Source organism: Bos taurus, chromosome 6, assembly GCF_002263795.3.
Source record: "Bos taurus isolate L1 Dominette 01449 registration number 42190680 breed Hereford chromosome 6, ARS-UCD2.0, whole genome shotgun sequence".
In the NCBI taxonomy this organism is placed as follows: Eukaryota; Metazoa; Chordata; class Mammalia; order Artiodactyla; family Bovidae; genus Bos; species Bos taurus.
The window spans coordinates 114,759,984-114,786,787 of record NC_037333.1 but is presented as its reverse complement, the minus strand read 5'-3'; the positions used below and the strand labels follow the sequence as shown (position 1 = coordinate 114,786,787).

Genomic DNA, 26,804 nt, shown 5'->3' with positions numbered 1-26,804 from the left:
GTATGCAGCCAGGACCTAGGGGGACTGCGGGCAGAGCGGGAGGTCCACAGAGGGGGTCGGCCACCTCGGAACTCAGGCACTTGCCCAGAATGTCACAGTGGGCACCAGTGATGGCAAAGTTTAAGAACTGATGGTGACAAAGAACACGTGCTCTGCTGGCCTGCTGGGCCGCTGAGTGGGTGGTCTGGCAGTGGTGATCACCTTCAGACACGCACATCCAGAGGTTTGGAAGCTTCTAGAACCACAGATGGGTACAAACGGCAGACTGGACAGTTGCTGGGTGAGTCACTCTGGGCCCCAACACAGGTGTCCAGGGAGCGGCCCCGAGGGACTGAGTCTGCGAGCAACACAGCTTAGCGTCTGGAAAGAGCTGCCGCCTCCGGCTGTTGAAACTCAAGCACCTGTGTTTAGTTGCTCAGTCCTGTCTGACTCTTTTCGACGCCACGGGCTGTAACCAATCTCCTCTTATCCGTGGGGATTCTCCAGGCAAGAAGACTGGAGTGGGTTGCCATGCCCTCCTCCAGGGGATCTTCCCAACCCAGGGATCGAACCCAGGTTTCCCACATTGCAGGCAGATTCTTCATTGCCCGAGCCACCAGGGAAGCCCGAGAACACTGGGGTGGATTGCCACGCCCTCCTCCAGGAGATCTTCCTGACCTAGGAATCTAATAGGGTCTCCTACCTTGCAGGCAGATTCCTTACCAGATGATTTACCAGGGAAGCCCACACACACACATACACACACACACACACAGACACACACACAGACACACACGCGTGCACCCATGCACCTGCACACATGTGCTTACACGCACGCACGCACGCACACACACACACACACACGCACGCACACACATGCACATGTGTACACGCACAGAGATGATCCCGGGTCAGATAAACCGCTAACACCCAGAGAAGCCTTCCTTCACCCACAAAGGCTCCCATGCAGTCTCCTCAGACTAGACTCCTCGCCAGGTTTCCTGTGAGGAAGCACAGCGCCGGGGGTCCAGGAGAAACCCACGCCACATCCCTGAGCCAAGAGCCCCAAGACTCAGCCCTGAGCACGGACTCTCACCGGGAGTTTGACAGGGAGGAGAGAGCCCACTGCCTGCCACAGCAGTCCACAGCCCCCCGGTTTGTGGAGAACGTCTACCTCTTCCGACAACGCCTCACAAACAGAACGGCCTGAGGAGACGGTCAGCCTGGACAGATGGACTGACCTTGCAGGAGATCCCAGGAGAACTGCGTGTGAACAAAGCCCGGAGCTGGGACCCACACCCTGACCTGCTGTCTCCCCTGGGGCAGCAGCCTGGGCATGGGGGACCCAGCCCCGTGAGGCTGAGGACCATCATCTCCTCCCGGGGGGCCTTGAGGACCACCCGGGGAGTCTGACCACAGCAGGGGCCTGACCTCAGAGTAAGAAGCCCAAGAACACAGAGCCACACGGCCCTCACCATGAGACTGTGACTGTGGTCCCCAGCTGGCCCCAAACACATCTCTTCCCCAGTCTCCTACAAGCTTCAGGCCAGGGTCTCCAGGGAACAGTCTGGGAGGAGGAGCAAAGAGACCACTCACCCAACCGGAAGAGTCTTGAGGTCCCAGCCCCGCCATCCACCCTCTTCCCTGAAACCTATGACCAAGGCATGCTGAGTCTCAGGCTGGGGTCGCTCCCAGTTTGCCTGAGTTTGAAAACTTCTTAGGATAAGAAAGAGCCAGGTGCCTGCTCAGACAGACCCTGTACCTGCCTGTACCTGGGTCAGTCTCCCTGGATGGAGACTGGTGACATCCCAGCCCCAGGGCCTGCATCAAGAGCTGAGAGGAAGGTATGGAGGAGGGGGCTGTGGATTTTGGCTTCCCATCGGGCCCCATCTGGAAGACCTCAGAGGCTGGTGAGCCAGAGGGCCCCCTCCCTCTCCCCCCAGGAACTCCCAGGTCAGGGCCTTGATAGCCAGGGTCCAACCTGTCCTAGACCCACAGCATATGGGGCAAAGCAGGTGATGCTCATCTTCCTAGCACCGAGGAAGCACCTTCCCCTGGAGGCTCCACTTCTGCTCATGGAGGCAGCTCACACACACACACACACACACACACACATACCCTGCAGGGCAAAGAGAGGGCATGGTCGGAGACAGGACTAGAGAGAAAAGCCTGACAGAAAGCTGGGCTTCTTTTGTAATGGTGGAGTAATGGAGGCTTGGGGTGGTGGGCAGAAAGGAGGGGCCAATCGTTGTTTCCCCCTTCCCCCACAAAGCCCCTCCCCACCTCCCTCCCACCCTACTCTTCCTTCTGCCCAGAAGGAACCAAGGTCAAGATCCCTGAGGGAGGAGCCTCCTGGACTGTCGGGGGCATGGGGAGGGGTGGCGTGCGGCAGGGGCTATGGGAGCTCTGTGCACGGGAAGGCAGAGGCGGCCCCTAGCAGTGACCCCAGCTGGAGAGTCAGTGGGCGCGGACATGCCAAGCAGTGGGCAGACAGACAGAACCTGGCAAGACCCCCCCCCCCCGGCCCACCAAGACTCGAGTCCATGGTCAGGAAAGGCACCAGCTCAGCAGAGCAGAAATGGGGCCTGTTCAGATCCACACCCAGGAGGAGAATCCTGATGGCCCACATCCAGATAGAAGGAAGGCACCCCCTCCCCACTGCCCTCTCCACCGGCTCCCTACAGACCTCACAGCTTGGCACAAAAGCTCCTCTCCACCTCAGATATGTATTTCACAGGCTCAGTGCTGAGAAGACTTTAGGTGTATGGGTGTACGGAGCGTACAAACAAGCCAGTGTGGAAACTCGTGAACAGCGTGCAGGGGAGGCCCGGTTCTGCAACGCCTGAGCTGATGAGGGTGCCCGCAGGCTCCTCTGGGCCACCTGCCAAGGGAGTAACAGCAGTTCGGATGCCACCATCCAGACCAGGAGGGGAGCACGGCTCTCTGCACCTAACCTGCGCGGCGAGGACGTCTCTGCGGGGAAAGTGGCCACACACCACCCGCAGCACCTTGGTGGAGGCAAGACTGAGCACCGGGAGCAAGCGGCGGGTGAGGTCGGTGGCATGGAGGCCAAGGAGGCTGAGGAAGCCAAGCGCCGCTGGCGTTGGGACACAGAAGGCAGGCGCAGCAAGCAGGACGTGAAGGTTCCAGCAGCCCCGCCACAAGCAGGGGGAGCGCGCGAGGGCCGCGAAGGCCAGCGGCAGTCCCCACGCGTGGACCAGCAGCCGGAACCGGGCGCAGGGCGCCACGCAGCTGGAAACCCACCGCCGGCCCCTGGTCCGCGCTCAGTGCCTCCACGGTCAGCGCCGCCTTGAAGGCCAAGAAAGTGTCCAGGAGGCCGACGACCTGGCACGCGCCAGCCTCCACCGGGGACGGCCCGCGCAGCCCGCCGAGCAGCAGGAAGGGCAACTCCAGCGCCGCCGGCAGCCGGTGGCCCAAGAACGGGCTCACCAGGAAGACGCCTGAGGTGCGCGCGCGCCCGCAGTTTGGTTCTGTAGGCGCAGAGCAGCACCAGCGCGCTGGACAGCGGCGGTGCCGCCCACACCGGAGCCAGCAGCCCGGCCGGCAGGGCCTCTCCCCGGCCCTTGGTGTTAGCAGGTCTCCGGGCAACCCGCAGGCGCCAAGGGCGGCAGGGGATCGACCCGGTGCGAGCCGGAGAAAGCGCGGCGAGGGAGCCGGAGCGCCCAGGGAGTCCCAAGATATGGACGCGCGCTCGGAGCGGCGGCAAGCGGCGTAGTCATGATGTGACCACCAAAACCCAGCCCAAAGGACACTCGCTTCTCTGGAACACACAAAGCCAATGTAACTAATGGTATTGCGTCATGTGGATGGAGTGTCCAAGCAGAGTGGCACCCTGCCAGAGATGAAATTTGTGAGGTTTTGTTCTGTTTTTCTTTTCTGTAGAGAGAGAATTTATCTGCTTCTTCCAGATATGGAGCATGATGTCAGGTTTTAAAAAAGCCTAGAAAAATTTTATGTAAAAGAAACATAAGATTTAGCAGCGCTGCGGAGCTGGGCGCCTCCCGGGAGGCGGAGAGCACACGCCGCCGCCCTGGCCACCGCCCGCGGCGCTGTCCGTGGTGCTGAACGCTCTCGCCATCCCCGCGCCTGGCACCATTCGGGGGCGCTGAAGCTAGGCGGGAGGGCGCGGGATGCAAGGGGGCACAGAAGTCTCATGGTTATTGCTTTGTCTTTCCTCCTCCCCTCGTGGAGTTGGTGGGAGGGGGCTCTGCGCCTGTCTGCTCTGGACCAGGTGAGTCCCTGCCGTGGTCACACCTTCACAGGAGGCTCCACGGTGACTCACGCACAGCTGAAGCGCTAGCCAGCCGGTCAGCCCCTCCTCCAATGCCTGTCACCATGCGCCTCACCCTCCTCTGAGCTGACACCAAACTGGAGGCGTTTGTGGGGTGCTCTGAGCTAGGGAGAATGAGGGGACAGGGATCTGTGCAGGGCGGGCAGAGGGTGCTGCATGGAGGGAGTTAGAGAAAGCACTCAGTGGCTGGGTCATGTTCCCCTTCCCCAACTCCCACCCAGCTCAGGGTCAGAGACTGCACCCTTGCTTGTTGAATCGAGTAGCGTGGCAAAACGTGGAAACAGGATTGGAGGAGCAGTGAGGGAAGGAAGGAGATGAGGAAGGGAAGGTAAAGAGGAGGACCTTAGGAGACAGAGAGGGGAGGGAGAGAAAGGCGGGGGGTGGGGCGGTGACAACTTGGGAGGGGCGGCGCCCACATCCTGCGACCTGGAAACACTTTTGGAGCTGCTTCTGTGGCTCTTGGAGCCCCTGGGAGGGGGCTCCTTCTCTCCCCCCATCTCCTCTGACCCCTGTCGGCTTCTGAACCTAGTCACCCTGTGGGAATCTTCCAATCACTTCAATGGCCAGTTAGCAGGGCAAGGATGAGGGAAGGTGTGTGGAGGCCGCCGGCTCCAGGAACCTTCTTGGCAGCTTCTCTGCAGTGGCAGCTCCAACTGAGGAGCCAGAAGCCAGACCTTGATCTCAGCTTTCCCCACCCCCTCTTACCCTTCTTCATCCCGAGGCTCTGCCAGCCTAGCCTTTTCTGAAGAACAAAATATGGCTAGTGGGGAGGGGGCTCACCCTCGTGGGGGAGACCCTGGTGCCAGTGCTGTAAAGCCTGGAGAGAAAGCAGGGGCTGAAGGAAGCAGCAGGGCAGACTGGTCCCATCGCCCCACCTCCTAACCTCGGCAGGTCACTTGACCTCCTGGGCTTCCTTTTCTCAGGTGTGTAATGAGTGTTGACAGCTAGTAATTGCATCTGCTTTGTTGCTTTTGAACGGTGGTGTTGGAGAAGACTCTTGAGAGTCCCTTGGACTGCAAGGAGATCCAACAAGTCCATCCTAAAGGAAATCAGTCCTGAATTTTCATTGGAAAGACTAATGTTGAAGCTGAAACTCCAGTACTTTGACCACCTGATGCAAAGAACTGACTCATTTGAAAAGACCCTGATGCTGGGAAAGATTGAAGGCAGGAGAAGAAGGGGACGACAGAGGATGAGATGGTTGGATGGCATCACCAACTCGATGGACATGAGTTTGAGCAAACTCTGGAAGTTGGTGGTGGACAAGGAAGCCTGGTGTGCTACAGTCCATGGTGTCACAAAGAGTTGGACACAACTTAGCGACTGAACTGAATGGAACTGTGTGGCTGCTATTATTAGCAAATTAACAAATTGGCATAAAGCGCTTAGAATAGTGCCCAGCACACCACAGTGAGCACTCAGAACAGTGCCAGCCTCTGTTAGGATCCCCACCTTTCCATTGGGCAAGGAAGACTCAGGTAAGTTCCATGTCTTTTTCAAGGACACATAACTGGAAACCAGGGGTGCCAGGAGTCACCATCTGGCTCCAATCCCAACGCCCTTGTCATCCCTTTGCCCAGAGAGGCCATCAAACCAGCTCCATGCCCAGCCTCCACCCCTTAAAAGGAGCAGCCTCCTCTCATCCCTTCCCTCCTGTCAACCTGCCTTCAAACCCAAGAGGAGTTTTCACCAGACGAGAACTTGCACAACCAAGAATGGCAATGTAAAAGCCTTGATGACTTCCTGGGAAGAGCAGGCAGCTCTGCCACCCCTGGCATCAGTCAAGGGCACAGGGAAGGAGCTGCAACAGGCTCCTCCAGACTCGAGTGACCAGCTGAGGCTCCGTGGATCAGCAGAGGCATTGGTACGTTCACAGGGAGACTCCAGTCCAGCCACTTTCAGCAACTGCTGTCCCCTTGGTGTCTCCAGGGAGAGCCAGATTCCAGGGAGGTCAGTCCTGGGAGATGAGATGTGAGGAAGGAGAGCTCTGCCCAACAGGATAATGTAAAGAGAAGCCATTCACTCCTTTACAAGGACTTATTGGGCTCCCAGCAGGTGTGCTTTTGTGGTGCTGGAGAAGACTCCTGAGAATCCCTTGGACTGCAAGGAGATCAAACCAGTCCATCCTAAAGGAAATCAGTCCTGAATATTCATTGGAAGGACTGATGCTGAAGCTGAAACTCCAATACTTTGATCACCTGATGCGAAGAACTGACTCATTGGAAAAGACTGTGATGCTGGGGAAGACTGAAGGCAGGAGGAGAAGGGGATGACAGAGGATGAGATGGTTGGATGGTGTCACCAACTCGATGGACGTGAGTTTGAGTAAACTCCGGGACTTGGTGATGGACAGGGAAGCATGGCATGCTGCAGTCCATGGGGTCGCAAAGAGTCAGACACAACTGAGCGACTGAACTGAACTGAACTGAACTGACCGTGGACTTTAACCACATCTGCAAATATGTTGTTCACAGCAAAATCTAGATTTGCATTTAACTGAACAGCTAGACCTTTTCATTATAGGGGACTGGAATGCAAAAGTAGGAAGTCAAGAAACACCTGGAGTAACAGGTAAATTTGGCCTTGGAATACAGAATGAAGCAGGGCAAAGGCTAATAGAGTTTTGCCAAGAGAACACGTTGGTCATAGCAAACATCCTCTTCCAACAACACAAGAGAAGACTCTACACATGGACATCACCAGATGGACAACACAGAAATCAGATTGATTATATTCTTTGCAGCCAAAGATGGAGAAGCTCTATACAGTCAGCAAAAACAAGACCAGGAGCTGACTGTGACTCAGATCATGAACTCCTTATTGCCAAATTCAGACTTAAATTGAAGAAAGTAGGGAAAACCACTAGACCATTCAGGTATGACCTAAATCAAATCCCTTATGATTATACAGTGGAAGTGAGAAATAGATTTAAGGGACTAGATCTGATAGATAGAGTGCCTGATGAACTATGGAATGAGGTTCATGACATTGTACAGGAGACAGGGATCAAGACCATCCCCATGGAAAAGAAATGCAAAAAAGCAAAATGGCTGTCTGGGGAGGCCTTACAAATAGCTGTGAAAAGAATAGAAGCGAAAAGCAAAGGAGGAAAGGAAAGATATAAACATCTGAATGCAGAGTTCCAAAGAATAGCAAGAAGAGATAAGAGAGCCTTCTTCAGCGATCAATGCAAAGAAATAGAGGAAAGCAATAGAATGGGAAAGACTAGAGATCGCTTTAAGAAAATTAGAGATACCAAAGGAACATTTCGTGCAAAGATGGGCTCGATAAAGGACAGAAATGGTATGGACCTAACAGAAGCAGAAGATATTAAGAAGAGGTGGCAAGAATACACAGAAGAACTGTACAAAAAAGATCTTCACAACCCAGATAATCACGATGGTGTGATCACTCACCTAGAGCCAGACATCCTGGAATGTGAAGTCAAGTGGGCCTTAGAAAGCATCACTACGAACAAAGCTAGTGGAGGTGATGGAATTCCAGTTGAGCTATTTCAAATCCTGAAATATGATGCTGTGAAAGTGCTGCACTCAATATGTCAGCAAATTTGGAAAACTCAGCAGTGGCCTCAGGACTGGAAAAGGTCAGTTTTCATTCCAATCCCAAAGAAAGGCAATGCCAAAGAATGTTCAAACTACTGCACAATTGCACTCATCTCACACACTAGTAAGTAATGCTCAAAATTCTCCAAGCCAGGCTTCAGCAATACGTGAACCGTGAACTGCCTGATGTTCAAGCTGGTTTTAGAAAAGGCAGAGGAACCAGAGATCAAATTGCCAACATCCGCTGGATCATCAAAAAAGCAAGAGAGTTCCAGAAAAACATCTATTTCTGCTTTATTGACTATGCCAAAGCCTTTGACTGTGTGGATCACAATAAACTGTGGAAGATTCTGAAAGAGATGGGAATACCAGACCACCTGATCTGCCTCCTGAGAAACCTATATGCAGGTCAGGAAGCAACAGTTAGAACTGGACATGGAACAACAGACTGGTTCCAAATAGGAAAAGGAGTATGTCAAGGCTGTATATTGTCACCCTGATTATTTAACTTATACACAGAGTACATCATGAGAAAGGCTGGACTGGAAGAAGCACAAGCTGGAATCAAGATTGCTGGGAGAAATATCAGTAACCTCAGATATGCAGATGACACCACCCTTATGGCAGAAAGTGAAGAGGAACTCAAAAGCCTCTTGATGAAAGTGAAAGAGGAGAGTGAAAAAGTTGGCTTAAAGCTCAACATTCAGAAAACTAAGATCATGGCACCCGGTCCCATCACTTCATGGCAAATAGATGGGGAAACAGTGGAAACAGTGTCAGACTTTATTCTGGGGGGCTCCAAAATCACTGCAGATGGTGATTGAAGCCATGAAATTAAAAGACATTTACTCCTTGGAAGGACAGTTACAACCAACCTAGATAGCATATTGAAAAGCAGAGACATTACTTTGTCAACAAAGGTCCGTCTAGTTAAGGCTATGGTTTTTCCAGTGGTCATGTATGGATGTGAGAGTTGGACTGTGAAGAAAGCTGAGTGCCGAAGAATTAATGCTTTTGAACTGTGGTGTTGGAGAAGACTCTTGAGAGTCCCTTGGGCTGCAAGGAGATCCAACCAGTCCATTCTAAAGGAGATCAGTCCTGGGTGTTCTTTGGAAGGAATGATGCTAAAGCTGAAACTCCAGTACTTTGGCCACTTCATGCGAAGAGCTGACTCATTTGAAAAGACCCTGATTTTGGGAGGGATTGGGGGCAGGAGGAGAAGGGGATGACAGAGGATGAGATGGCTGGGTGGCATCACTGACTCGATGCACATGAGTTTGGGTGGACTCCGGGAGTTGGTGATGGGCAGGGAGGCCTGGCGTACTGCGGTTCATGGGGTCGCAAAGAGTTGGACACGACTAAGTGACTGATCTGAACTGAACTGAACAGCTAGAATCCATATCCTTGCCAAGACAACACTAACACTGACCATCACGACAGACACCAAGTTTAGCCAATGATGAGAGGTTACACGCACCTCATCCGAGTCAGAACAGTCAAGGCACTGTCTTTGTTGGCCCAACTGTCTCCCTGACCAGCCCCTCGAGGCTGAGGTTTGCACCTGGTTTTCCCTCCATTCTAGGAGGCGAGGGGTTCCAGGAGACACTGCTGCCCTCAAATGTGTGTGTGGCACCTGCCAGGCCCAGAGCTCTGGGTGGGGCCCCAGTACCCACAGCAAACTGGGAGAAGCTCAGGTCTCTTAATTTGTCTTAATTGCCCCATTAAGGGGTGGGCCATATTCCCAGGTGCCCTGTGGCACCACTCCATCCGTCTCTGAGCTCCAGTGATATCTTTTTCCTTCCATCCCCCCATCAAAACGTGCCTGCCTCAGTGGCAGCTGACGCAGAGCGCCCGTGAGCCCTCCCCGCCCACTTTCTAACACGGGGTCCCAGTGCGATGTCTGCCTTCTCAGGGAGCTTCAGGGTCCCGACCCGCACGGCAGCCTGAGCTGTGGAGTGGGTGCTGGGCTCGGAGCTGCAGCCGGTCAGGATCCCAGGAGGCCTTCCCAAGAAGAGAGCCCCCCCTCCTTCCTGTTTGTAGAAAACCTTTAGCCGCCGCAGCCTTCCTCGAGTTCCAAACAGCAAACTCAACCAAATGGTGAGACGACACGGCAACTAAGGGGCAGAGTCAAGCAAGACAAAGAAAAAAAGTTTAGCTGTGAAAGCAACGGCCCTTTCGTTCCTCCGTAAGGGTCACAGGTAACATCCTGAGCTGCATCCTTGAGCTGTTCTGCAGACGCTGAAACCCCTCCAGGGGAAAGAAGTGAACTGCAGGCTGCCCACCAGCCGGCAGACCCCAGACTGTTTGGAACCCGAAGGTGATGCCTGAGATTCCCGAGGTACCTCTTCATCAACCAGTCAGAGGATTGTGCACAAGCTGATCACATACCCCAGGACACGCTTCCTCAACATGAGCAGCCTGTTTGCCTTTCGGTCAAAAAAAAAAACAAAACCAAGCCAAACTCTGTGCTGAGCTAGTAATTCCGGGAAGGTCTCGTCCATCCACACTCACACTGACTAACCACCCACTGAGCCCGCTCTGGGCCAGGCACCCTCAGGGCCCCAGCGTCTACACAGCAGTGTTGACCTCGGGGTCTACACCAACACATCACAGAACCGTGGCTGCCGACTTCCCTCCAGGAGGGGCAGAGACAGATCCCAACCATGCAGTAAGGCGCCGGCTGGAGAGGAGCGGACGGGGCATCAGGGCTAGTCCTTAGAAGGAGGGGCATCTGGGTCAGGGCTTAGCCAGGTGAAGACGTAGGCGTGTTCTCAGTGAAGGGCAGAGCGTGCCCACAAGAAACTGTCCGAGAGGCACCATAAAGTGAACGTGAGGTCGCTCAGTCGTGTCCGACTCTTTGCGACCCCATGGGCTGTAGCCCACCAGGCTCCTCCGTCCCTGGGATTCTCCAGGCAAGAATACTGGACTGGACTGCCATTTCTTCCTCCAGGGGATCTTCCCGACTCAGGGATCGAACCTGTGTCTCCCTCATTGCAGGCAGACACTTTACCCTCTGAGCCACCAGAGAAGCCCGTAGCTTGTCAGAAATCGGGCTTGATATCCAGAGTTGGGAGGGGTCTTGCTTTAAAGGGCTCCTTCAGTTGTGGTGCCGAAGGTGGGTTGGAGGGGCACAGGGGAGCACCCAAGCTGGTGAGAAGTGACCCTACCTGGCTGGTGAGAAGAAAGGGCCTGAGAGCTGGTGGAGAAAGAAAGTCATGAGTCCCATTTCACAGATGAGGGAACTGAGGCCAGCAGGACCCCCTCCCACACACACCCTCCTGGCTTCCTTTCCATCGTACTGGCTCTGGGACACGTCGTTTCTCTCTATATGCATCAAGACGGCCTGACTCTCTGAAAACCTTCTGGAGACTTGAAGTTCTTTTCTGGAACCCGCTTTCTGCCTCTTCACAGAACGCAGTGGCCATCCCCGCCCTGAGGAGAAGGGATGCCCGGACTCCACCCAGCAGCAAAGTGCTCCCATCGCTCCCGCCCTCTGACCCTGAAAGCCAGCCTAGTGAGGAGGCACGCTCAGAAAGCTTCAAAGGGATGAAAAATACTCAGAAAATCTGGCAGCAAACAAAGTGGAGTGAGAGAGAGGAGATGCAAACACAAACGCCAGTAAAGTAACTCAAGGCAACATTGTCCCAACTTCCTCCTGAACAAACTTACACAAGGAAGAGGAAAGACTGCTTCCTCATCACTGGTTGGGAAAATCGCTTCCCAGAGGGATGGGGAAACTGTGCCACCAGAGGTTATAAAGAGGCTTTGTCCTTGGCACAGAAATCCAGGCTTTTAGTGCCAGGAGACAGTGGTGTGGCTTCGGAGGTGCAGACACGCAGAGGTCCCGTTCACCACACGGACCTGGAGATGCTCCTTCCCACATAAGCGGAGGCCGGAAGCCGGAAAACCACAGTGCGGGCTGACACTTAGGGCTCTGGGAGTCTGTCCAGGCTTCTCTCTGCGTTCGCAGGAAGAGAAGATGCGGGGTCGAGTATCACACACTATGGCAGGATCTCACTGTGACCCGAGGCCCGTGTGCGTGGGTGCAGGCAGAGGTGCGTGGGGGCGGTGATTCGTCTGAACCCAGAGAACACTGACGTTTGAGGTTCACTGGAAGTTTTTCACGTTGATTTCTCTAGGAACTGGACACGGTCTGGTTTTTAAAATCCTTTCTAATCTCCTATACATTTCACTTAACGTCTTATTTTTTTAAACTTCTATTTAAAAACAAAACCAAAAATGTTCTTTTCAAAACAACTCTTTACAAAATCACCCACAGAGAAGCCTCGGGAGAATATGCATCCGTTCTTTTATCGCCTGCGTTGAAGCACAGCTTGAGGTCGCTTCCTCTGCAGCCCAGGTGATGGGTGGCCAGACGCCCCTGCCCAAGGCTGTTTCTCCCAGCAGCCCCCTCCCGGTGCAGGCCTGCCCTGGGGGTGGGAGGCGAGGGGTAGGGGTCGGGGAGGGAAGTGCTCCAAGAATTGGGCAGTTCTGAAAACTCAGTCCACAGAGCTCGGGCTGGGTGGGGGTTGGGGTGGCCTGGAAATGAGCCGGTCCCTGGGGTGACTCCTGCGAGGATGGGTGAGTGGGACTTCATGTAAACAGGGGCTTCCAGGCCCTGCTTAGTTACATGCTTGTTGCCTGCACTGCCTAAGAAATTGTTGCTGGTGCTAAGTCGTGTCTGACTCTTTGTGACCCCATGGACTGCAGCACGCCAGGCTTCCCTGTCCTTCACCATCTCCCAGAGCTTGCTCAAACTCATGTTCATTCAGTCAGTGATGCCATCCAACCAGCTTATCCTCTGTCATCCCCTTCTCCTCTTGCCTTCAATCTTTCCCAACATCAGGGTCTTTTCCAATGAGTCAGCTCTTTGCATCAGGTGGCCAGAGCTTCAGCATCAGTCCTTTCCATGAATATTCAGGACTGATTTCCTTTAGGATTGACTGGTTTGATCTCCTTGCAGTCCAAGGGACTCTCGGGTCTTCTCCAGCAACCCAGTTTGAAATCATCAATTCTTTGACACTCAGCCTTCTTTGTGGTCCAACTCTCACATCCACGCATGACTACTGGGAAAACCACAGCTCGTATCCTCATCATCTCCATCTCAGTGATGAGAAGTCCAGGCAGGGCTTGGCTGGGTCCTGGGCTCAGAGTCTCATGCAGCCAGAATGTGGTCCCCCCTAGAACACAGGGTCCTCTTCTGAGCTCACAGGGCTGTGGACCAGGGGGCTCACTCTCCATCCTGGCCACGTGGTCCTCCACCTCCAGAGCCCGTTACACAGAACATCCCTCCCGTAGAAACCCTCTCTTCAGGAGGAGCCTTGATGAAGTCAAGCCCAGCTGGGTGCACTCCATTTCTTGAAGTCAGGAGTGAAATCCCAACAGATATGGGCCCGGCCCACATTCCAGGGGAGTTGATGATCTTGGCATGCACACCAGGGGTGGAATCTTGGGGCCACCTTAGGACTCTGCCTTCCTCACCCACCACTCCCGCATGCAGCCTCGTCCTCACCCCAAGCACTAGGCAGGGATCACAGCCCCCGGAGGGGCCTCCCCAAGTTCTCAGCCACTTAGGCACGATCAGCAGGGCTGTGGTCAGTGCTCATCTTTAGCCCGGCCCTGCAGCACTGGCTGCTGCCCTGACTCCACGCAGCTGCCTCCAGTGCTGACCTGGCTTGGGTAGGCAGGGAGGTCAGGGCCAGGAGGTCAGAAGGCAGTGTAATTGCAGGAACCTGGGCCCTGGGCCCCGGCTGAGGAGAACATGGTCCAAGATCCTCACTGCGGGCCACCTGCACCCCTGAGACCACATTGACGGCCTGGAAGGCTCCCAGAACCCCTCCTCTCCCATTTTTCAAGGGCCGGAGGCCCTCCTGGAAGGGGTGGCTAATGCAGGAAACAGCTGGTCTGGAGGCTTGGCCCCACTGGACAGCTGAGGTGGCAGCCTGGCCTGGCTCCCTGGGGCTCACTCCAGCCCAGCTGCCCTGGAATCTGGGCCAGGTCCCAGTCCTGCGGTTTTGGATGTTACGGTGTGCCCTTGGCTTTGGCCCATAAAACAATCCCGTCTTCGTTTTATGGGCAGGACACAGGGGCCTGAGGGTCTTTTCCTTACATGTACTTCTCACTCAATCTTTACCAACACCCTGGAAGAAGGGACTCGTCCCCTTTCAAGCCCCAGAAAGCAGATCCCCTGGGGGCAATGGGGAGAGTGGAGGCCTCGGGCGAGTTACTGGTGAGTCTCGGGGTCTCACTTGCGGCCAGGCACTGCCCCCAGGCTGGCCACGGCTGGGCCCTGGGCAGAGAGCAGACCCACCGTGTCTCCCACCCTCAGGCACTGACAGCAGAAATGCTGGTGCAGCTGGAGGGGCTGCAGGGCCAGGGACCCCTCCACCAGCAGCAGGTTTGCCGACGAGCAGCCCCAGACTTCACTGGCCACTTGGGCACCTCTCTGTACATCACTTGGAGGTAAAAGGCACCCCAGCTTGACAGATCCGGTTCCCTGCAGGCCAGATAGATCTCGTCCTTTGTGTTTCCTGGAGACCATCCCACCTCTAGGAGTGAAGACCCCCAGAAGTCTGCCTCTGCTCACTTCCAGCCTGCTTGGGCCCTGCCGGGAGTGGACTTGATAGATGGCACTTCTCAGCTGAGCCCTGACCCTCATCCTCCCACCTCCCCTGCATGGCTCCTTCCCAGTGGCCACCACTGAGGCTCCCCCAGAGGCTCCCCTGAGTCCCTCCCATCCAGGGCAGCCCCATCCTCCCACCACCCCCGAATCCTCAGAGCACCTGTGTGTGGCTCCTCCCACTCCCTTCTCCTTGGACATCAGCTTTCACTTGAATGCCTCCAGGTGTGGGGAACTCACTCACCTATAAGGGAGCTCACTCCCTAATTTGCATGTTTTGGAACTTTTTCCTCTTATCCTCAAGTCTTTGCACATGCCAGGCCCTCTGCCAGTCCATTCCAGGTTCCACTGTTGGACTGGCTGTGACCTTCTTCAGGTCTCACCTCCCGGAAACCACAGACCCTTCCTCAACCTAGAGGACGTTGGCCAACAATCCCAGGCACCCGCCCCTGCCCTGTCACTGCTAGGCAATCACCTGCTCACACGAGGCTCCCCACTAAACTCTGGGCACAGGCTTCATATCTTAACAGCACCGTGCCCCATACAAGGCTCCAAGCTGCCCCCCCAAACCCCAATCATTAATTCACATTCTCCCTGTGAGAGCCACACAGAAAGTCTCAAGTTTTGATTCCCAAGCAGAAAATAGCCAGCTTTCCTGCATGCACACCCCTCCCCTTCCCAGAGGAACTGGCATTCATAAGCCAGGAGCCAAGCATGGCTGGCCGCCAGCAAGGCAGTCTTCCCAATAAAAGAGCTAAGCGGACATACACCGCCTCCATTTTATAGACAGGGAAGTTGTGTCTCAGTTTTTTACTTGATAATGAAAGTCAAGACACCAATTAGATTTTGCTTAGCTGCATAAGAGAGAAACCCATGTCAATAGCTCAACAAGAGAGAGGTTTCATCTGTCCCAAAAGAAAGTCCAGAAGGAAGAAACATCAGGGGCAGTAGGCAGCTCCATGGTCACCATCAGGGACCCAAGCACCATCCTTTGTTTTGCTATCCTTAGAGAATGACTTACATCGTCAAATCTCCTCCTGGCCCAAAATGACTGCTGGAGCTCCAGCTATCGCATTCCGATTCCAGGCAGAAAGCAGAAAGAAGAGGAAAGGAAGGAAAGAAGATATAGACAAATAGCCTGTACCCTTTTAAAATTTATTTATTTTTGTCTGTGGGTCCTTATTGTTGTGCAGGCTTTTCTCTAGTTGCAGAGAGCAGGGGCTACTCTCTAGCTGTGGTGCACAGGCTTCTCATCGTGGTGGCTTCTCTTGGTGCGGAGCATGGGTTCTAGGGTGTGAGGGTTTCAGTGGTCATGTCACGCGGGCTCAGTAGTCGCCCAAACTGGGCTCTACAGCACAGGCTCAATGGCTGTGGCACGCGGCTTTGTTGCTCCAAAACTTGTGGGAGCTAGGAAATGGAGTATTTTGATAGTATGTTACCACTGTGCTGGGCACTTGCTGTTTTGCTCCCAGTCTCACTCCTGCTGTGTGTGACGGGGACATGTCTCAGGTCCCCAAGCCAGGAGGCCTCCAGGCAGGCCCCAGCAGTGGGGCGAGTGGAGAGGGGAGGGCAGGTGGAGAAGCAACTCTGTGCTCTTCCGGTTCCACCCAGTGTCTCTGGGCACCTGAGGTGACGGCAGCGACAGCCTCAGCAGCGGTTTGCACACGTCAGGCAGCACTTCTTCGGTGGACCAGAGCTGGCTGTGACGGCATCTCCACTGCAGGCAGGGACTCGGGGCTCAGTCCAGCCTCTGATCCCAGGCATCACCCCCTTCTCCCCAGCTCCTATAACCCTTCCAACACAGTGACCAGCACCTTGCCTTCAACTCCTTCTGTTTGAATACCTGACGGGCTTCTGTTTCCCAGACCAGGAAATTACAAATCAGCTTCTCACGACAACTGAGGTTGTTTTAGGTGCAGACAGCTACAAACAAGGGCTCACAACGAAATTAGAAAGCTCCAAGTGTTGCTGCGTGCCTGGGACCTAAGGGAACCAGGAAAGCCCAGAGGCATCACGAAGAGGAAGGAACTTCGATCCTGACACCATAACACTGTTTCTGAACCCCCGGCTCGTCCCTAGACTGCATGTATGTGGAGCCGATCTACCTCAAGTAGTAGGTGGATGGGATGGACAGTGAAAAAGCTGGCTCAAAACTCAACACTCGAAAAGCAAAGATCATGGCATCCGGTCCCATCACTTCATGGCAAATGGATAGGGAAACAACGGAAACAGTGACAGACTTTATTTTCTTGGGCTCCAAAATCACTATGGACAGTGACCACAGCCATGAAATTAAAAGACACTTGCTCCTTGAAAGGAAAGCTATGACAAACTTAGACAGCATATTCAAAAGTAGACCTGTCACTTTGATGACAAAGATCTTTATAGTCAAAACTATGGTTTTTCCAGTATGTATGGATGTAAGAGTTGGACCATAAAGAAAGCTGAGCACTGAAGAATTGAAGCTTGTGAACTGTGGTGTTGGAGAAGACTCTTGAGAGTCCCTTGGACTGCAAGGAGATCAAACCAGTCCATCCTAAAGGAAATCAGTCCTGAATATTCATTGGAAGGACTGATGCTGAAGCTGAAGCTCCAATACTTTGGCCGCCTGATGCAAAGAACTGATTCACTGGAAAAGACCCTGATGCTGGGAAAGACTGAAGGCAGGAGGAGAAGGGGATGACAGAAGATGAGCTGGCTGGATGTTATCACCGACTCAATGGACATGAGTTTGAGCAAACTGCAGGAGTTGGTGATGGACAGGGAAGCCTGGCGTGCTGCAGTCCATGGGCTCCCAAAGAGTTGGACACGACTAAGCTACTGAACTGACTAATTGACTGCCTCTCAGGTCCCGGATTGGCCACTGGGCGGTGCACACACAGGGTGAGTCACTGCAAAGACTGAAAACAGAACTGATGTTAAAACCATGACCTACAGAAAGCTGGCGGATTCTTGTGAGCTGGACCCAGCTGCACCCGTTGCCTGCTATAACAAAAATTATCAACATTCTGTACAGGATTTAAGCAAGACCCAGAGTTTCATAACATAGTATTCTAAACGTCCAGCATACAATCCAGAATTACTTGGCATACAAAGAACCAGGAAAATTTCAGCTTGCCTAGGAAGAGACCACTGACAGACTATGAAGATTCCAAGATGTCATAACTGTCTGATTAAAACTTCAAAGCAAGTATTGCAAAAAATAACTCAAGAAGAAAAGAGGAACACTACTGAAGTGAAAGGAAAGAATACAAACCTAGACAAAGAAATAGAAGATATAAAGAAGAACTAGATGAAAATATTAGAGCCGAAAGAAAAATCTGCAAAATAAAAAACTCACTGCACGTGCTCAGTAGGAGAATGGACATGATGTGGAATACGTGAGTTAACCTGATATTAGAGCAATGAAAAGTATCCAGTATGGACGAAAGAGATAACGGAGATTTTAAAATGAACATAAAGTCCAGTTCTCTTCCATGATGAACTCACTTAATGAGCTGGGACACACCTGAGGACGTGTCTGAGGCAAACACGGCCATCATCGTGCTCAGTGGTGAAGACTGAATGCTTTCCCCCTGGATCAGCAACAAAGCAAGCGCATCGCCTTCACTGCACATCATCCTAGAGGTTCTAGCCAGGGCAATCAGGCCAGAAAAAGATAAAAGGCATCCAGACTGTAAAAGAAGAAGTAAAACTATCTCCATTCGTGTATGACATGATCTTATATACAGAAAACCTCAGGAATCCACAAAAACATCTATCAAGGTAAATAGAAAGCTGAGCGAGGTTGTAGAATATGCCATCAACATACAAAAATCAGTTGTATTCTTATACATTAGCCATGGACAATCCAAAAAATTAATTCCTTCAATAGCATCAAAAATAATAAAATACTTAAGCATAAATTTTGGAGAAGGCAATGGCACCCCACTCCAGTACTCTTGCCTGGGAAATCCCATGGACGGAGGGGCCTGGTAGGCTATAGTCCATGGGGTCGCTAAGAGTTGGACACGACTGAGTGACTTCACTTTCACTTTTCACTTTCATGCATTGGAGAAGGAAATGGCAACCCACTCCAGCGTTCTTGCCTGGAGAATCCCAGGCACAGGAGAGCCTGGTGGGCTGCCGTCTATGGGGTTGCACAGAGTTGGACACGACTGATGCGACTTAGCAGCAAGCATAAATTTAACCAAGCCACCAAAAAGTGTTGAAAGATATTAAAGACCTGTATAAATGTGAAGACATCTTGTGTCCATAGATTGGAAGGCTTAATATCTTAGGCAATACTCTCCCAAATGATTTACAGATTCAGTGCAATCGCCACCAAAATTCCAAATGTCTGTTTTGCAGAAATGGATACACTAATCCTGAAACTCATTGAAAGGAAGGCCAAATAGCCAAAACAACCTTTAAAAAATAAAAATAAAAAATTGAGGGACGCACACTTCCCAACTTCAAAACTTACAACCAAGCTAGTGCCATTGAGACAGTGTGGTATTGGCATGAAGGTAAAGATACGGATCACTGGAATAAAATTGATAGACCAGAAATAATCTGTAAAGTTACAGCCAATTGATTTTCTACAAGGACACTGAGACCATTCAGTGGGAAGAAAGACCAGTCTTTTTTAACAGATAGTGGAGGAATAATTGTATAGCCACATTTGAATGCAGAGTTCCAAACAATAGCAAGGAGAGATAAGAAAGCCTTCCTCAGAGATCAATGCAAAGAAATAGAGGAAAACAATAGAATGGGAAAGACTAGAGATCTCTTCAAGAAAATTAGAGACACCAAGGGAATATTTTATGCAAAGATGGGCTCAATAAAGGACAGAAATGGTAGGGTCCTAACAGAAGCAGAAGATATTAAGAAGAGGCGGCAAGAATACACAGAAGAACTGTACAAAAAAGATCTTCACGACTAAGACAACCATGATGGTGTGATCGCTCACCTAGAGCCAGACATCCTGGAATGTGAAGTCAAGTGGGCCTTAGAAAGCATCACTACGAACAAAGCTAGTGGAGGTGATAGAATTCCAGTTGAGCTATTTCAAATCCTGAAAGATGATGCTGTGAAAGTGCTGCACTCAATATGTCAGCAAATTTGGAAAACTCAGCAGTGGCCACAGGACTGGAAAAGGTCAGTTTTCATTCCAATCCCAAAGGAAGGCAATGCCAAAGAATGCTCAAACTACCGCACAAATGCACTCATCTCACACGCTAGTAAAGTAATGCTCAAAATTCTCCAAGCCAGGCTTTAGCAATACATGAACTGTGAACTTCCAGATGTTCAAGCTGGTTTTAGAAAAGACAGAGGAACCAGAGATCAAATTGCCAACATCCTTTGGATCGTTGAAAAAGCAAGGGAGTTCCAAAAAAACATCTATTTCTGTTTTATTGACTATGCCAAAGCCTCTGACTGTGTGGAACACAATAAACTGTGGAAAATTCTGAATGAGATGGGAATACCAGACCACCTGATCTGCCTCTTGAGAAACCTATATGCAGGTCAGGAAGCAACAGTTAGAACTGGACATGGAACAACAGACTGGTTCCAAATAGGAAAAGGAGTATGTCAAGGCTGTATATTGTCACCCTGCTTGTTTAACTTATATGCAGAGCACATCATGATAAACACTGGGCTGGAAGAAGCACAAGCTGGAATCAAGATTGCCAGGAGAAATATCAATAACCTAAGATATGCAGATGACACCACCCTTATGGCAGAAAGTGAAGAGGAACTCAAAAGCCTCTTGATGAAAGTGAAAGAGGAGAGTGAAAAAGTTGGCTTAAAGCTCAACATTCAGAAAACGAAGATCATGGCATCCGGTCCCACCACTTCATGGCAAATAGATGGGGAAACAGTGGAAACAGTGTCAGACTTTATTCTGGGGGGCTCCAAAATCACTGCAGATGGTGATTGCAGCCGTGAAATTAAAAGACGCTTACTCCTTGGAAGGAAAGTTATGACCAACCTAGACAACATATTAAAAAGCAGAGACATTACTTTGCCAACAAAGGTCTGTCTAGTCAAGGCTATGGTTTTTCGTGTGGTCCTGTATGGATGTGAGATTTGGACTGTGAAGAAAGCTGAGTGCCAAAGAATTGATGCTTTTGAACTGTGGTGTTGGAGAAGACTCTTGAGAGTCCCTTGGACTGCAAGGAGATGCAACCAGTCCATCCTAAAAGAAACCAGTCCTGAATATTCATTGGAAGGACTGATGTTCAAGCTGAAACTCCAATACTTTGGCCACCTCATGCGAAGAGCTGACTCATTTGAAAAGACCCTGATGCTGGGAAAGATTAAGGGCAGGAGGAGAAGGGGATGACAGAGGATGAGATGGTTGGATGGCATCACTGACCTAATGGACATGGGTTTGGGTGGACTCCGGGAGTTGGTGATGGACAGGGAGGCCTGGTGTGCTACGGTTCATGGGGTCACAAAGAGTCTGACACGATTGAGCGACTGAACTGACATGCAAAAGGTAATTTAGAGCCCTACCTCACACTCTATATTGGAGAAGGAAATGGCAACCCACTCCAGTGTTCTTGCCTGGAGAATCCCAGGGATGGGGGAGCCTGGTGGGCTATCGTCTCTGGGGTCACACAGAGTTGTACACGACTGAAGCAACTTAGCAGCAGCAGCAGCAGCCTCAAAATTAATGCAAAGACCTCAATGTAAGAGCTATTAGTAAAATTACAAAACTCTTAGAAGGAACTAAAGATATAAGACTTGCTGACCTCAGATTTAGCAATCGTTTCTTAGATAAGAAACCAAAAGCATAATCAATCAAAGGAAAAAATATATACTGGACTCCATCAAAATTAAAAATTTTGATGCCAAGGACATTCTCATGAAAGCTAAAAGGCAGCACACAGAATGGGGTGATGTGTCTGCTGACTGCCTGGTGTCCAGTCTATAACAATAAACCCAAATGACCCAACTTTAACATGAGCAAAGGCTCTGAATAGACACTGACCCAAAGAGACACAGAAATAGCCAACAGATACCTGCAGCCCATGGGGCTGCGAGGAGTTGGACACAACTTAGCGACTGAAGAGCAGCAACAGCAAAGAGAAAGAAGTCTGACGCAAAAGCCTCACACTGTGTGATTTCACTGATAAATCTCTGTAAGGGGAAATCCATAGAGAGAGACAGAGGATTAGGGTGCTGGGGGATGAGGAAGAGGGGGCTCGACCATTGGCAGGTGTGGGGTTTTCCTTTGGGGATCACAGAAACGCTCTGGAATGAGATCACAGTGCTGACTGCATAACATTGTGAACATACCCAAAACCACCTAACCGTGCACTTGAAAACGGCTAACACGGTGGCTTTTGTGTTATGTGAATTGTATCTCAATTAAAAAATTCAATTTAAAAAAGGGGGGGGAATGCACAAAGTTTCACAGACCTATGAGGAAATAAAGTAAGGTGAAATGCTTGTGTTGTCAGAGTCCTAAGAGGAGAGGAGGAAGGGGGGAGTGCGGAAAAAAATCTCAAGAAATAATTGCTGAAAACTCCCCAAATGTGGCAAAAGACACAAGCTTGAGACAACCCAAAGGTCCTCCGGGGGTAAAGAGATGAAGAGCGAGGCTGCATCTGCAAGAGGGAGCACCACCTGGCACGCGAAGGGACCTCTCTCCGACACAGGCACCTCCTTGTCTGGCCCCCAAGGCGTGGCGCTGAGGAAGGAAACCCTCCAGGTCTCCCTGTCCCCTTTCTTTCCAAGTTGCTGCTTGGAGGCCTTTGTCAGATAATCCCAGGGTCTTATTCCATTTTATAAGACATTCAGGAAAAGACGTGAGGTGGTGATGGAGAGCAGATCACTGGTTGCCAAAGCTCAGGACTGGGGGGACCACAGGCAGCTCTGGAGTGGCTGACCGGACCACAGGGCGGAGGAGAGGCAGTCCCAGCTCCCAGGAGGGGAGAGTGCTGAAAGTTAACCTCTGACGTGTGGGCACCGCATGGATCAAGGAAGGAGCTGGGGGACACATGGAGAGGCCAGCACCAGCTCCCCAAGGAGCCACAGGAAGATACAGAAGCAGGAGGTGCCAAGACTCCGGTGCCTGGGGAACGAGACCATCACTCTCACTGCCTGTCCCCACTTCACCGTGTCCACCTGCACCCCCTCCCCTCGAGCTCAGCCAGGCAGCCACCCGGACCCCTCAGCTCATGGTCATTAAACGTGTCTTCAAAAAGGAGATGTCTGGCACTGAGATGAAAGTGCTGTGTCTGGTTTCCTGGGCAGTGTTCTTGCTCTCTTAGCTGCTGCTGCTGCTAAGTTGCTTCAGTCATGTCCGACTCTGTGCGACCCCTTAGATGGCAGCCCACCAGACTCCCCCGTCCATGGGATTTTCAAGGCAAGAGTACTGGAGTGGGTTGCCATTACCTTCTCCATCTTTCTCTCTTAGCAGCAGGGAAAAGGGGAAGCATCCCACAGTGGTCGTGTCTCAGTCTCAGTGGGATGTGCTGGTGGTTTACTCCTGAGGCTGACACGGGCAGCGAGCCTGCTGGGTGTCCCCCAGTAAGCCAGCGGGGGGTAGGGGTTCACTGAAGACCAAAGTCCCGGCCCAGGGCCATGGACCCTGCAGTTCCACACAAGCAGGGTGAGTGAGGGTCCCACTCTGAGCTCAACTCCAGCCTGATCCCCTGCCCTCCCCAGACACCCGCCCTGCCCTCCTCGAGTCCCTCCCCAGCCAGCTCCGAAGGCCTCCCCAGCCCTCACACTCCGGGAACACAATCCTTCCTTCCTCTTAAACTGGGAATATTTGAGATTCCACACAATGCCCCATTGAACTTTTCCAGAAATTATTTCCTGAGGAGCAAATTCTTGAGCCTCTTTTGAAATGCATTTTCCGTCTGTCCTGCTTTCTCTGCTGTGGCCCAGAAACTTCTCTGGTTCACGGGAAGGCCTGCGTCCTTTTGAGCGGGGTTCCCTGGAAGGGCCTGATTTGAGAGGCTGTGAGTTTTCAACCTCCGTGGGTCCCACGAGCCTCCATGGAGACGGAGCCTGAACCTTGTGTCCCTTCGGGAAACACCTCCCCCAGGAAGCCATCCTGACCAGCACTCCAGCCCCTGGGGGAAGCACCCAGGCAAGCTGTCTGTGAGGAAGAACCACCCCATCCCAAGGTGGACCCTACAGGTCCTACTGTGCGTGTGCATGGAGCCACGCCTCTGGGCTCTGCCAGGGCAACTGACGTGTCTGCATCAGGATGCCATTCGATGAGCACGTGCTGCTGGGCAAAGTCTCCCAATACTTGCCAAGGACACGGGACAAGCATTCACAGCCCCTAATGTGAATTGTGCAGAATCGCCCCTTGGGGACTCCCAGCTCTGCTGTGTCCTGATCCCAGCGTGAGACACCCCAGGGAGCGTGGGCGCCACGACCCGCATTGATGGTGAGGGAGATGGCAGGGAGGTTCAGAAGGGAGGGGCTATATGTATATCTATGGCTGATTCATGTTGAGGTTTGACAGAAAACAGCAAAATTGTGTAAAGCAATTTCCTTCAATTAAAAAATTTAAAAAATAGATACGCAAAAGAAAAAAAAAAAAAGCACGCATGAGTGCACGTGAGCCGAGAGGCAGGAGAAGGAGCCAGTGCCGGGAGGAGGGAGGCTCTCGGCTTCCGGAAGGGCGCCGGGAGCGCTGGGCGTTGCGCTTCCGGGTCACGTGCAGTGTGGACGCCCCTCCCCGTGTGTCTGCGCCCTGCCACGCTGCACTGTGCATCGCTGTGCTCCCTCTCGGTCTGGCTTCCGCGTCCTGGTGAAGAAATCCTCCCCTAATCCAAGATCTCCTGGATGTTCTCAGTGTCGTGGAGTTTGGCTTTTCCCATGCCGACCTTGAATGCATCCAGAATTTGCTTCTGTGCCTGCTGTAAAATAGGGCTTTACAGTCTTTCCTGCTCACACAGATAAGTGATCATTTGGGCCCCGTCTGTCAAAGTGCCTGCCCTTTCCACACCTGAATGACAAAGGGAAGCCAAAACCAGCTGTCTGACTTGGGGTCTAGAGTGCCCTCCCTCACCCCCTTCCCCCGACCAACTCTTATTCATCCCTCAATACCCAGCCTTGTGCCCACTGCTCCCAGGCAGACTTTTCTGATGCCACCTTAGCTTTGGTGCCTCTTTCCAGGCTCCCGCAACCTCTCTGCTTCCGTCTGCCATGGCAGAAAACACTGGGAAATGCAGTCTGACCACCTGGGATTGGTTATAAAAGGTTGAATTCCTGCTCCTCATTCAGCTGTGTGACCTTGGACAAGTTCCTTAACCTCTCTTACCTCAGTTTCTTTGTCTATAGTGAGTGAGTGAGTGAAAGTCACTCAGTCGTGTCCAACTCTTTGCAATCCCATGGACCCTAGCCCACCAGGCTCCTCTGTCCGTGGGAGTCTCCAGGCAAGAATACTGGAGAGGGTTGCCATTCCCTTTTGCAGGGGATCTTCCCAACCCAGGGATCGAACTCGGGTCTCCTGCATTGCATCCTGCACTGCAGGCAGATTCTTCACCATCGAGCCCCCAGGGAAGTCCTTAAAACGAGGGTAATAATACATGCCTTCAGGTTTGTCCCAAGTCTTAAATAAGGTCATCTCTATAAGCTTCCAGGAACTAGAAAAGCCGCATAAATGATCTTTATGGCTGCGGTGCTGACTGTGGATGCTATACCCACCTCTTTCCTTGTCTGTCTCCCCTAGTAGACAGAGCGCTTCCTGGGGGTAGGAACTGGATCTGCCCCATAAAGGGTGTGGTTTGCGTTTGCTGAACAGAACACAGCCTGGCATCCTGGGACAAATGATGGGACGCGGCCTCGGCCATCCTGGTGGGGAGGAGATGGTTAAAAGGAAGAGCGGCCTGGGCTTGGCTGGGAATGGGGCTCCGTCCACGTGGCCACCTGACTCCTTCCAGAGAGTCTCTTCACAGTGGAAACTCGCCCTGGCGCCCTCCCCGCTGGAGGCACGGCCCTGGAGGGCCCTGGAGACGCTTCTCCAGATGGCCCCCAGGCACTGCCTCTACATTCCTGCCAAGACCGCTCTCCACCCACGGCGGCTGCCCTGAGCCCGGAGCAGAGGGTGGGCTGCCCCCTGCCCGCTTGTTCCCCGCCCCCCACCCCCACCATGCCCGTCGGCCCACTGGGGACACGGGGTCAGCATGGGGACCCAGGACGCTGACTTCCTCTCCTGCACTGAAGGGCAAAGCGGGAAAGCTGAAAAGTTTCAAACCCACTGGTCCTTTCAACAAGACCTCCCTGTCCTCTCTGCGTCCAGCCTGGGATAGGAGAGGGGCGAGAGAGGATGGAGACTGGCCCCCGCCCTCCATGCGGCAGAGCCCACCCGCGTCCTGGGCCAAGACTCCGTTGCTGAGAGAGGAGGGGGCCAGACCCAGACACTCAGAGCAACACGGCACAGGGCTGCCGCTGTCCAGCCCCAGAGGGTCTGTCTTCTCCACTCAGCATGTCCACACCGAGTTACCCACCTGCCTTCAACCAAACCCAGCTCTTCATGTCAAAGGACAGTTCCAGCAGAGCCCAGGTGTGGCGGCCAAGTGTCCTTCATCCATTCCTCCATCTGTTCATTCATTCGTTCCTTCATTCATCCATCTCTCTGCGCTTCCAATTCTGAAACGTGAGGACAGTGATCGTGCCTGCCCCACAGGATGGCGTGTGGACTGCCTCCAGGAGAAAGGAGGTCTTCACAGTTGCGCTTGTCTGCTCTGCCCACGACCGGAGCCAACGGGGGACAAAGAAATCTGGCAGATGGGGCTGGGAATAAAGCATCAGCTTTATCACTTCATAGTAAAAAGCAGAGACATTACTTTGCCAACAAAGGTCTGTCTAGTCAAAGCTATGGTTTTTCCAATAGTCATGTATGGATGTGAGAGTTGGGCTATAAAGAAGGCTGAGCACCGAAGAATTGATGCTTTTGAACTGTGGTGTTGGAGAAGACTCTTGAGAGTCCCTTGGACTGCAAGGAGAACCAACCAGTCCATCCTAAAAGAAATCAGTCCTGAATATTCATTGGAAGGACTGATGCTGAAGCTGAAACTCCAATACTTGGGCCACCTGATTTGAAGAGCCGACTCATTGGAAAAGACCCTGATGCTGGGAAACATTGAAGGCGGAAGGAGAAGGGGACGACAGAGGATGAGATGGTTGGATGACATCACCGACTCAATGGACATGAGTTTGAGTAAGCCCTGAGAGTTGGTGATGGACAGGGAGGTCTGGCGTGCTGCAGTTCATGGGGTCGCAAAGAGTTGGATACGCTGAGCGACTGAACTGAACTGAATAAAAATACATGGTGGGTTTTATCAAAGCTTTTTTGGTCTCTATTGACATGATC

The 26,804-nt window shown here is 52.4% G+C and overlaps 1 protein-coding gene across 1 annotated transcript; it reads right to left on the bottom strand.

Annotated features, from left to right (window-relative positions):
- Window positions 1–2,921: 2,921 nt before the first annotated feature.
- GPR78 (G protein-coupled receptor 78) lies at window positions 2,922–18,015 on the bottom strand. The gene is given in 4 exon segments (XM_059887900.1): window positions 2,922–3,447; window positions 3,449–3,578; window positions 14,103–14,309; window positions 17,963–18,015. Coding segments are annotated over 4 exon segments (909 nt in total). The 3' UTR covers window positions 2,922–2,928.
- Between the last annotated feature and the right edge of the window lie 8,789 nt (window positions 18,016–26,804).